This window comes from Macaca mulatta, chromosome 7 (genome assembly GCF_049350105.2).
Source record: "Macaca mulatta isolate MMU2019108-1 chromosome 7, T2T-MMU8v2.0, whole genome shotgun sequence".
NCBI lineage: Eukaryota > Metazoa > Chordata > Mammalia > Primates > Cercopithecidae > Macaca > Macaca mulatta.
The window spans coordinates 15,880,930-15,893,113 of NC_133412.1; the positions used below are offsets into that span (position 1 = coordinate 15,880,930).

A 12,184-nucleotide genomic window follows, 5' to 3' on the forward strand; every position below is an offset into this window, starting at 1 on the left:
TCATGTATCTCCTTGCAGCACATTTTCTAAGGAGATTATTTTGAAATAGAAAGCCATTCATTCTGCTCACAAAAATTCATCTTAACTGAAAGATTAAAGTGTAAAATAAGACTGAAGTATAAAACAAAGAGAAATGTAATGAAAATTTAATGCTAAACTAGTAATACTAAAAAACCTTCCTCTTGTCCAAGTTAAAGTCTACAACAAACAGCACTTTAAAGCAGCTATTGGCAAAGTGTGGTGCTTGGGCCAGATGCATCAGCATCTCCTGGGAACTTGTTAGAAATGCAAATTCTTGTGCCCCACCCCAGACCTACTGGAGTAGAAACTCTGGGGGTGGGGCCCAGCAATGTGTGTTTAAAAAAACCAAAAAAACAAAAAACAGCCTCCATGTGTGATTCTGACACTCTAATGTTTGAGAACCATTACTTTAAACCAATGTTGGAATAGCTGAAACTATTCAATGCTGTACTAAATTGTACTAAATGAATATCCTTAACCTGTCGAGTGTTTCCCCAATTCTATACATAAGGTCTGAGCAAGCACTTAACACACACAGCCACTAGTCCGTCATTCTGAGATCTCATGGATCTCGAGCTGCCTAGGATCTGATTAAGCCTCCCTTAGCTTCCCAGGAGGCTCCCAGGGTTAGGGCAGGCTGGCGGGGTTGGTATGTCTGAGCTGTGCCACACAGGCTCCTCTGCTTCACCGCGAGAGATGGAGGGATATAAAAAGGGGCCCACAGGGGGAACACGAAGCTGGAAATCTTTGAATTCAATGATTTCATTGAAATCCATCAATTTTAATCATGTTCGGGGAGGAAATATTTAGTACTTTTCAATCACTATTTCACAAATAAAAATCCAAAAATAAATCATGCTTATAACATTTAAAAAAACATCTTTTCAGATAATTGCTTGACGGCTGCACAAACGTGTCTCTCCCACAGTGAGCAAAGGTGCTGACAGAGTGCAGCGTCTGAACTGTGTGTGTCCACATTTATATCCCAGTCCCTTCACCCTGCATCGCAACATTTATTAACCAATGTCTTCTCGTCACAAACCTCCTGGCTTTACCCAGTCCTTTCCTATTCCATCACATCTGCCCTCCAGATTGCAAGGGGAATTATTGAGACTTTATTCCTCCAAATGATTCCAATTTCTGTTTGATAACAAAGATTGCTCATGTAATAGTCTTTATGTGCCCCAAGAAGGCAAGGACAGAAAAGTCTCAAAGTACCAGATGCACAATATCCTTTTATGATATTTGTCATCACAAGAAAAACCTCCATCCTGAGAAAAATGGAAATGCAAACTCTCCTCAGTAACTTTTCTCACTTTAAAATTGCACTTCTCATCACGACCTATTACACCCACATAGTCATGTGCCATAGGCTCTGCAGACTGTCTCCAACATTTCAAAAGCTCAAAAGCTATTTTTAAAGCCAAAATACAATCTAGATTGCTGTTCTGTAAAGCACTTTTAAAGGAAGAACAAAGTAATATAGTGATTTTTATGCCTGTGGGCAGGTAGCCAACTTACCAAAAGATTGAATGCAGCTGTCAATGAGATCGTCCAGGCTGGCTCCTTTGGCTAAATGTCCCAGAGACACCATCATTCGGAACTGGGTGATCTGGGCCAAGCTGGGATGGGAGGGGAAGGGGCTGTTGGCTGGCTTCGCCTCTAGTCTTGCTTTAGGGGCAGCTCTGCAGCCATGGGAAGGTTTCCTGGGGAAAGAGAGAAGGCAGTGAGGGGACAAACTGGCAGCTCCACGCTCTGAAGGCAGATTGGAGAGGAAGGGAATGGAGATAAGACAATTAATCTCAGGAGTTGAGCTGATAGAAGCCATACCCCTCCCACTTGGCAAATGCACCAAACGACTGGTTGGCTGTTAAACAGACATCTCCCCAGCAAAGGTGAGATTTCAGGGTTGCAACTAGGGCTCTTCATGCTGGCATTAGGATTGCTCTGTCCTACTGTCTCCCAGTTCCTGAAGGGGAATGGGCAGAGGCAAGACTATCTTGACAGTCCTTAGCTCCCAGCAATATATATATGTTTTCAGCTACTAAGCCACTGACTTGAATCTTAAAAATTGTTTACGCTGGTCTCATCTTTGGCTAACTTTGGCCAGGCATGGTGGCTCACGTCTGTAATCCCAGCACCGTGGGAGGCCGAGGCAGGTGGATCACCTGAGGTCGGGAGTGCGAGATCATCTCTGGCTAACTTCATTCATCTTCGGCAACACCTGAGATGCTACAGAAGGTCAGGCAGCCTCAGAATCATCGTTAAGGACCTTAAGGGAGAAGTCAAAGACTGAGAACCTAAGTGCAGGAAGTGAGGGGTGATGATGGTGGTGTTTAGATTTTAAGTGAGTCCTGCCTTTCTTACAAATCTTTTAGTTTTAAGATCTTGTTTTTCATGGTTGATAATACAGGTAACCATTATGAGTCATTTTTGTTACTAAACATCATTTTTTCAAATCCTTACTTGGGTCCTTAATGATTAAAACAGAAAGCAGAGCTGTGAGAGCGTTGTTCCAGAACTCAATGTAAAAGGGCAAGTTTGGATCTAGAAATGGCGTAAGAGTCCAATGGACTTTCATCTACTCACACGTAGCTCTATCTTTGGTCTTGACCTCATCAGTACAAGTCATTTTGCAAAATGATTTGGGAAGTTTACTGTCCTCTCCATTAAAAAATACACATATACACACACAGATCCATATCTGTAATCTTTTTTGGTTTAATAGTGATGAGTGTTGCTGGTAACTCTTCTAAGCATTTAGTTAATTCTCCTCTCTCTACTGTGGCTTTGGTTATTTTGTACTTTAATACCAAAGCAGCAAAGAGAAAAAGGAAAACAACGTATCTCAGAAGTGTAACTTTACTCACTACATATTATAAATGTATAATGGCATCAATTAATCTCTAAGTGCTTATTCTATGAGTAAGGCATTGTGATTGGCCAGAGAAGACCACACAGATAGTCTAGGTGAGGGTACTTTATATACTCATTACATACTAGTTGCTGTTGTTACATAACAGTAGTCTAGAAGTTCCTTAATACAAAAATACAGCTGAGGAATCAGACTGAGATAATGAAAAGAAAGCCATATAAATGTTAAATAAGTGTTCTATGAGTGTCAAGAGTAAGAAGCATGATGTTCTCAGAGGAGAAAGAGGCAGTTTGAGGGAGAGTGTCTGGGAAAGCTGCTCTGACAGGATATAATCTCAACCAAAGGGGCTGAGGAAGTGCTCAGATCAAAACAAAATGCTAGGCACATGTGGGTTTTGGGAAACCAGACTGCTAAGAGATGGTGTGTAACTGAACTATGGGGCCACTCAGTACACAGCTAGACCTGTGCAGGGGCACCCTGGCCCTTCAGGTTGTTTCAAACTAGCTCCAGGGCGCTGGTCTGCAGTGGCCGCTCAGTTCTATTCTGACCTGGTGCAGGTCCAGTGATATTGAGTCAACAATTGGTTACTGGGCATCTGCTAACCCTAGGCAGTAATTCCTGAAAGATTAAGTCGGTGGTACAGGACTCAAGTTTCTGACCGTAACTGATTTTCAAACAGGCCCTGTGATAACCGCATAATTGGATCAGTCTCCAAAAACAAAATAATAATGGCGACATGAATTGAGTACCTATGCTATGGCAGGTACTGTGCTGGGGACTGATCCTGTCTTGAGGCTTACAGCCCAGAAGGATGTTATCCCCATCTCATGATGCTGAAACCGAATCTTAAAAAGGGTAAATGACATAGCCAAGTTTATAAAACTCATATATAATAAACCTGAGATTTGTACCCAGCACCTCTCTGGCTTTATTCATTTAATAAATATTTACTGTGCTTGGAACTCTGCACATTTCACAACATGAGGATTAGTACTAGATCATCACAGAGAGGCTGAAAAGGTCAATTCAATTTAAAATGAAAGTAAAATCCTTCAAAAGCATAGCTGATACTGTAAAGGCTGAATCTCAGTCCATATTCCTTTTGCAGGCCCTCAGAACTGTCCTCAGGTCCCTAGAGCTGGACAGACTCTTTATGGTCATTTTCCAAACCCCTCTTCTATAGGTGTGGAGGTCCAGAATCGGAAGAGCAACGTGCCTGGCCACGACTGCAGAGACAGGCTAGCAGCCAGCCCCTTGTGGCCCATGCCTTGCGCCCCAGGTGGGCTCCCTTCCCTTCCTGAAAGCACTAACAGCTCTCTACACCTGGGCTACGTAGCCACTGCCGGGATTACTCAGCTTTCTGCCCCAGCTGCTGCCTTTGTCACCATTAAGACCTCCACCAAAGGCCGAGTAGGGGTAAGATTAAAAAAAAAAAAATAAAGTCATTCATTGTAGAAGTCTCCGTCTCTCAGCCTTTCCACAATACTTCTCCCTAGACCTTGGAGAAGAGGCGACTACAACTAGAGGCTCTATCTACACACAGAGCTCTTCCTGCTAGGGGTGGAGGGGAGGTGGCTACAGATCCAAGGAAAATTCCGTTTTCTTTCTTGGTTGGTGACATTGACCATTCAAGCCTCCTAATCCTGCCCTGTTTTCTAATTCTGGTAATGTTTCCCAGTGTCACCAGTAAGAGAAGCCACTTTGTTTCATAAGGGGATTCTTGAAGGTTGATGCTTTTATCAGAACCAGGAGGGATCAGGGTCAAGTATAGGGTAGTAAAAGGGAAAAGAGGGTGCCAAAAGCAATCTGGGAAGTATGGAGCCCAGAGAGACTCAGAGGGTTACAGCATGAGAAAACAGGGAGAAGAGAAAGTATTAAAAGTCAAAGTGCAGCCTAAGAGTTCTAAGAAGATAGGAATTATTTGCACGGTAGACTAGGAAACCTGGCTTTCTTGCTGTACAGTCTCTTAACTGGTTGCCTTGTGAGAAATCCTCAAATCGTTCTGCCTTTTCTGGTGAAATAGGGGTAGACAAGGATTTATAAAATGCTTTATTATAGGCAGGTCGAAGGGTGTTTTAACAATCCATAGAATGAATGGCCTCTGAGTCTGTAAAGGCATATTTAAAAAAAGAAAAACAGTGGCCAAATGTTTTCTTGTAAATGAAAAAAACAAAACCCCGAGAGAAACGAATTAACTTGAAGGTGTTTTCTGAGCCTAAAAGTGACCAAAGTCCCATAGGTTTGCTGAAGGAGACCGTCAAAACTCTAAACTGGTTTAGGTGAAATCCTCTCCAGGCATAGGTATCTCAGTGGAGATCACTTTCAGGCTGAGCTTTGTATGAAATCCAGCCTAGAAAAGTAAGGGATGAAATGGAGTAAGGGAACTGGAACTTCCACAACTTTCTTTGCAGTGGAAGGTGACTCTCTTGACTTCTAGTGTGGATTCCTTCCAGTCCCATCCTCTCCCCCTTATAATACTCAATTTAATGTACTGAACTCCTCCTTCTGAATCTAGTGCAAAGTACAGTGGTGGACCCTCAGCGGACACCCGGATGGGGAGAGGCAGGGCGTGCATACAGGGCCAAGAACCCTCCGTTCCTGGGATTATAAGCACGGGAAGCCCAGCATCGCAAGCTTCCTGCCGGTACTGGGTATGGTGGTGCAAGGCACAGTCCCATATGGAGTTGTGAAGTGCACAATTTGTCTAGCCCTACGCCGAGGCCAGGCCGTTGTTCACGCTGTTGCCCAGTTCTGGTCCTTTGGCTACAAACTCAAAGCTGCCTGGCCAAGAGCCCTTTCACTTACTGTCCCTCTTTCTTCAACTTCTATTATCCAAGACCCTCTACAGAATCATAGTGAGGGGCAGAGGAGTGCAGCTTCCCATCCGGAAGGCCATATGTTTCGCTGACCCACGGATCTGGAAACTTCCGTGGGGCAGGGGCGACCAAGCGGTGCCACCTCTGCGGGCTCCCTGCAAGCTCCCTCGGCCGTTCTGGGCAGGGCCGGGTGGGGCCGCCAGGTGGCGCAGCCGGAGCCCCGCGCCCCAGCAGGTGCGGGCGGCGCGGAAAGTCCGCGAGTGGGAGTCCCGATGCCGGGCGGGGAGATGTGGGGGAGGAGGTCGGCGGGAGGGCGCCGGCTCCGCGAAGAGCATCGGCCCTAGCAGATCTCGCCGGGCAAGCTCTGGCCTCACGGCCGCCCCTCCACCGCCCCTCAGCCCCAACTCCCTCCCCGAAGCCGCGGGCGCAGCGCGCCGTGCGCTCTAGACACGTCCGCCCGTCGCTCTGGTGTCCCGGGACTCCGGCCGACCCTGGCCCCCCTCCGCCCTCAACTTCCCTCGGGGCGTTGGGGCGGCGGGCAGGGGACTCTTTCCCAAGTAAGGACACAGGCGCTCCCGAGGGCCACGGCCGCCTCTACTCACCGCGGAGCCTCTCTCGCCTTGCCCAGGGTGCCCATGGCCGCGGCCTGCGCTCCCGAAGCCGGCTCACCTAGCGCGGCGGGGCGCGGCGCATCGCTCCCGCCGCCGCCGCCGCCACCTTCTGCCGGCCCTGTCCCCTACTGCCTCGTAGCCCCGGCCGCCCGCCCGCCCTCGAGCCCGGCGAGCCCGACCGAGGCGCACCGCAGGCACAAACTTTGTGCGAGCGCGCCCCCTCTGCCTCGCGCGCGCGCTCACACCCGCCCGGCAACCACCTGACACGCTGATGCTGGCGGCTGCAGGAAACGTGCGGCGCCCCGCCGCTCTTCCCCGAAACCTGCCCCCTCTCCGCGGGTGCCCGGGCCCTGCGCCTTCCGCGGTTCTCTCACCCTGCCCGCCGTCGACCTCTCTTGGCCAAAGGGTTAAGTCTCAGGGAGAGGAGCGGGCTCCCGGCTACCACACCCGCGCCTTGCAGGGCAGCTGTGCCCGGCGACCTCCACCTGAGGTCGGGAAACGGGCTGCGCCTAGCGGCTCCCATGGGACCCCCTTTCCCGCAGCCGACCCGCAGCCTCCACCCCGCTGCCTGCGGCCGCTGCTCGGAGCATTGCAGTGCGGACGCTTTGTCCCCTCGCGGGCCTCTCCTGTATATATCAGAGCGCGGAGTCCGGCAGGGGAAAGGAACGGAAAGACAGTTGTGAAGTTGCCTTGACCTGCGCATTGGGGTCTCTTGGTAGCCGTCTGCAGGACTGGGCCGTAGACATGTGCCCTGCGCCCTGGACGAGGGCTGCCCATGTGGAGGTGCGCTCCGCAGGCGTGATCCGTATCGGGCCCAGACTCGGCCGCCTGGCGTCGGTGGGTGTGGGAGACGTGGGGACAGCTTTCTTACAACGTCAGTGCGCGCAGAAGACCTGGCCAAGAGGGGCGGCCCACCCGCTGCTTGTCCAGGTGATAGTGCTGATAATCTCAATTGCTAATGATGGAGTGCGGTTGTGCTAAGTGCTTTCTATACATTACCTCATTTAATCCATCCTCCCTGATACAAAGAGATCACTGTTGTAAAGATGACAAAATGAAGGTTTAGAGAATAATATGCCTCAGATCATACAAGTAATAAACAGCAGAGAGAGCTCTGACTTGGACTGAGGTCTGTCTGACTCCCTGTGATCACTGCTGCCCTGCCCTAATAACACACTCATTATCACGGCCACAGACCATAACTCTAGCCACAGTCATAGTTGTCTTCCCGGCCATAGTGTTCTGGACCTTAAAGCCTTCCTCTATTTCATTTATATATTTCCTTATATTTTTATGCTACCTTGTCCTTAAAACAGAATTCAAGATAGCTTACAAGAGCACATAACCTACAAAAAGAAGTGTGTGAAATGAAAAATAAAGCACAGAAGATGGAGCCAAAAATGAACATCATTTGAAATAAATGCATCTCATAGAGTCCAATACCCTTGCTAAAGTAGGACCAAAATTTGTCTCCTGCATTTCTAGCAGTCAAGTTTAAAGAGAGGCCCTGTCTAAAGTGCAATTCCTATCACATGCAAGACCAAAAACAAAATTGCTCAAGAGAAGATCCCCCTTTCTTGATACTGAGACCGGCAAGAAATTTCTCCAGAGAATCCTCATGAACCCTGGGTGATATAAAGAACCAAGTCCTCAGTCACAGCCACAGATGCAGAAGGGGCAGGTGAATGTCAGGAGAATATTAAATAATGACACCCTTCGTCACTCGCTGGGTCTAAGGCTCAAACATTTTTAGTGTTATCTATTATACACTCTTCCTCATGCAAGCCCTACAACCTAAAGAAACAAGGTGGCAGATGTCTGAGGACGATAAAGATTCGTATCTATATATAAGTCTATCTGTCTATCTCCCAGCAGTCCTAAGTGTGCAGTCTTAGACTTTTTTCACAGAGATCTTCTCATTACTGGGTAAACAATTACTTTTCACTGACCCCTCTACTCCAGAATGAGCTCTTTACCACTCTCTTCACTAATACTTAAATCTATAATATTTACACTTTCAATTGCCACGTAATATTCCGTGTGCCTGTCTTACCTCCACAACTAAACTAAATTTTCTGAGGTCAAGAATCAGGTGTTTTGCTTCTTTAGCTTCCACAGCTGCCAGCTTGAGGCAGTACATGTGGGACATTACTAATAAACTGCTGTGGATTTGATTTTGAAAGCAGAATGTGCTGACCTCAAAGAAGAAAATAAGATCCTTCCTGATTATTTCTGGAGAAAGGGTTTCAGTGTTTCTTTGAAGTCCCCTGTCTATGACAGGAGTGACAAGGTTAATGGCACTGTCCCCGGTGGCTTTCATGGGATTCCTATCACAGGTTATCCGATGCTGTCAGTATTTCTCTATTGCTTCGTCCTTGAAAATAGAACCCCTTCCATGCCATTCATTGCACTGAGTCTTTGGACAGCAAAATCCTTGTGTGTGGCAGGGGAATAATCCGGCCTTATACTGCATATGCCTAGGTATGTATGCCAAATGGATGCCTTTATGTAAATGCATCACTATATTTACATGTAAATATACATATATGCATAATACTAAATGCACACGTAGGCAGTTACATCTACACACCTACAGTCCATGTATATACAAATGGTTGAAATCGAGGTTATTAATTCATTTAATACATGAGTCTTGCTGAGTTTTCTAAAGAAAGAGGCCTACATATGCCCAGCGAGTGTTTTTCTCTTGAACTTTCTGAGAACTCTGCACTTCATGTCCATCTGATTCTGCTTCTGGGCCCCTTCGAGCTCTTTTTTGAGGTTTTCTGGCTACTCCTACCTGAGCAATAAGTCTTTTCCAAACATTTAAAAAATAAGAAGTTTGTCTGTGTCTCTTTTTATCATCGGCCACATAAGTAGTCTCCCTGGTGTTATATGAGGCACCTCTGACCTCAAGAACAAATTTCTTTTTTTTTTTTTTTTCACAAAATACATCATTTAATATAACATTCTTGTAAGGTAGCTAATGAGGATAATATTCATGCTTTTTAAAAAATTATTATACTTTAAGTTCTGGGATACATGTGCAGAACGTGCAGGTTTGTTACCTAGGTATACACATGCCACGATGGTTTGCTGCACCCATCAACCCATCATCTACATTAGGTATTTCTCCTAATGCTATCCTCCCCCAACCGCCCCCCCAACACGGACAGGCCCCAGTGTGTGCCTCGCTTTGTCCATGTGTTCTCATTGTTCAACTCCCACTTATGAGTGAGAACATGTGGTGTTTGGTTTTCAGTTCCTGTGTTAGTTGGCTGAGAATAATGGCTTCCAGCTTCATCCATGTCCCCGCAGAGGACATGAACTCATCCTTTTTTATGGCTTCATAGTATTCTGTGGTATATATGTGCCACATTTTCTTTATCCAGTCTATCATTGATGGGCATTTGGATTCGTTCCAAGTCTTTGCTATTGTGAACAGTGCTGCAGTAAACATACATGTGCATGTATCTTTATAGGAGAATGAGTTATAATCCTTTGGATATATACCCAGTAATGGGATTGCTGGGCCAAATGGTATTTCTGGTTCTAAATTCTTGAGGAATTGCCACACTGTCTTCCACAATGGTTGAACTAATTACACTCCCACCAGCACTGTAAAAGCATTCCCATTTCTCCACATCCTCTCCAGCATCTGTTGTTTCCTGACTTTTTAATGATCGCCATTCTAACCGGCGTGAAATGGTATCACACTGCAGTTTTGATTTGCATTACTCTAATGACCAGTGATGATGAGCTTTTTTTCATGTTTCTTGGCCACATAAATGTCTTTTGAGAAGTGTTTGTTCATATCCTTTGCCCACGTTTTCACGGGGTTGTTTTTTCTTGTAAATTTGTTTAAGTTCTTTGTAGATTCTGGATACTAGCCCTTTGTCAGATGGGTAGACTGCAAAAATTTTCTCCCGTCCTGTAGGTTGTCTGTTTACTTGGATGATATTTTCTTTTGCTGTGCAGAAGCTCTTTAGTTTAATTGGATCCCATTGGTCAATTTTGGCTTTTGTTGCCATTGCTTTTGGTGTTTTAGTCATGAAGTCCTTGCCCATGCCTATGTCCTGAATGGTATTGCCTAGGTTTTCTTCTAGCATTTTTATGGTTTTAGGTCTTACATTTAAGTCTTTAATCCATCTTGAGTTGATTTTTGTATAAGGTATAAGAAAGGGATCTAGTTTCAGCTTTCTGCATATGGCTAGCCAGTTTTCCCTACACCATTTATTAAATAGTGAATCCTTTCCTCATTGTTTTTGTCAAGTTTGTCAAAGATCAGATGGTTGTAGATGTGTAGTGTTATTTCTGAGGCCTCTGTTCTGTTCCATTGGTCTATATATCTGTTTTGGTACCAGTACCATGCTGTTTTGGTTACTATAGCCTTGTAGTATAGTTTGAAGTCAGGTAGCATGATGCCTCTAGCTTTGTTCTTTTGGCTTAGGATTGTCATGGCAATGCAGGCTCTTTTTTGCTTCCATATGAAATTTATAGTAGGTGTTTCTAATTTTGTGAAGAAAGTCAGTGGTAGCTTGATGGGGACAGCAATGAATCTATAAATTACTTTGGGCAGTATGGCCATTTTCACAATATTGATTCTTCCTATCCATGAGCATGGAATGTTTTTCCATTTGTTTGTGTCCTCTTCTATTTCATTGAGCAGTGGTTTGTAGTTCTCCTTGAAGAGGTCCTTCACATCCCTTGTAAGATGGATTCCTAGGTATTTTATTCTCTTGGTAGCAGTTGTGAATGGGAGTTTACTCATGATTTGGCTCTCTGTCTATCATTGGTGTATAGGAATGCTTGTGATTTTTGCACACTGATTTTTATATCCTGAGACTTTGCTGAAGTTGCTTATTAGCTTAAGGAGATTTGGGGCTGAGATGATGGGGTTTTCTAAATATACAATCATGTCATCTGCAAACAGAGCAATTCGACTTTCCCTCTTCCTGTTTGAATACTTTATTTATTTCTCTTGTGTGATTGCCCTGGCCAGAGCTTCCAATACTATGTTGAATAGGAGTGGTGAGAGAGGGCATCCTTGTCATGTGCTGGTTTTCAAAGGGAATGCTTCCAGCTTTTGCCCATTCGGTATGATATTGACTGTGGGCTTGTCATGAATAGCTCTTATTATTTTGAGATACATTCCATCAATACCTAGTTTATTGAGAGTTTTTAGCATGAAGTGGTGTTGAACTGTATTGAAGGTCTTTTCTGCATCTATTGAGATAATTGTGTGGTTTTTGTCATTGGTTCTGTTTATGTGATGGATTACATTTATTGATTTGCATATATTGAACCAGCCTTGCATCCCGGGGATAAAGCCAACTTGATTGTAGTGGATAAGCTTTTTGATGTGCTGCTGGATTCTGTTTACCAGGATTTTATTGAGGATTTTCACAGTGATGTTCATCAGGGATATTGGCCTGAAATTTTCTTTTTTTTGGTGTGTGTCTCTGCCAGTTTTGGTGTCAGGATGATGCTGGCCTGATAAAATGACGTAGGGAGGAGTCTCTGTTTTTCTGTTGTTTGAAACAGTTTCAGAAGGAATGTACCAGCTCCTCTTTGTACCTCTGATAGAATTTGGCTGTGAATCCATCTCATCCTGGGCTCTTTTTTTTGGTTGCTAGCTTATTAATTACTGCCTCAATTTCAGAACTTGTTTTTGGTCTATTCAGGGATTTGACTTCTTCCCGGTTTAGTCTTGGGAGGGTGTATGTGTCCAGGAATTTATCCATTTCTTCTAGTTTATTTGCATAGAAGTATTTATAGTATTCTTTGATGGTACTTTGTATTTCTGTGGTATAAGTGATGATATCTCCTTTATCATTTATTGTGTCTATTTGATTCTTCTC

General features: G+C 45.1%; 1 protein-coding gene across 5 annotated transcripts in view; it reads right to left on the reverse strand.

The window, feature by feature from the left end:
• The window catches only part of RASGRP1 (RAS guanyl releasing protein 1), a 77,640-nt gene extending 71,112 nt beyond the window's left edge, over window positions 1–6,528 (reverse strand). For 4 of the 5 annotated variants that reach the window (XR_013395323.1, XR_013395324.1, XR_013395326.1 and 1 more), the window contains exons 1-2: window positions 6,315–6,528; window positions 1,543–1,727 (exon numbers count right to left, since the gene is read on the reverse strand). Coding sequence is in view for 2 of the 5 variants with exons in the window: in XM_001092164.5 (XP_001092164.2) it covers window positions 1,543–1,727; window positions 6,315–6,349 (220 nt within the window). In the remaining 3 variants the exon portion in view is untranslated. Of the gene's footprint in view, window positions 1–1,542; window positions 1,728–2,189; window positions 2,289–6,314 lie in introns of those variants that run through there. The other variant, XM_077938704.1, reaches the window with a different exon arrangement.
• Between the last annotated feature and the right edge of the window lie 5,656 nt (window positions 6,529–12,184).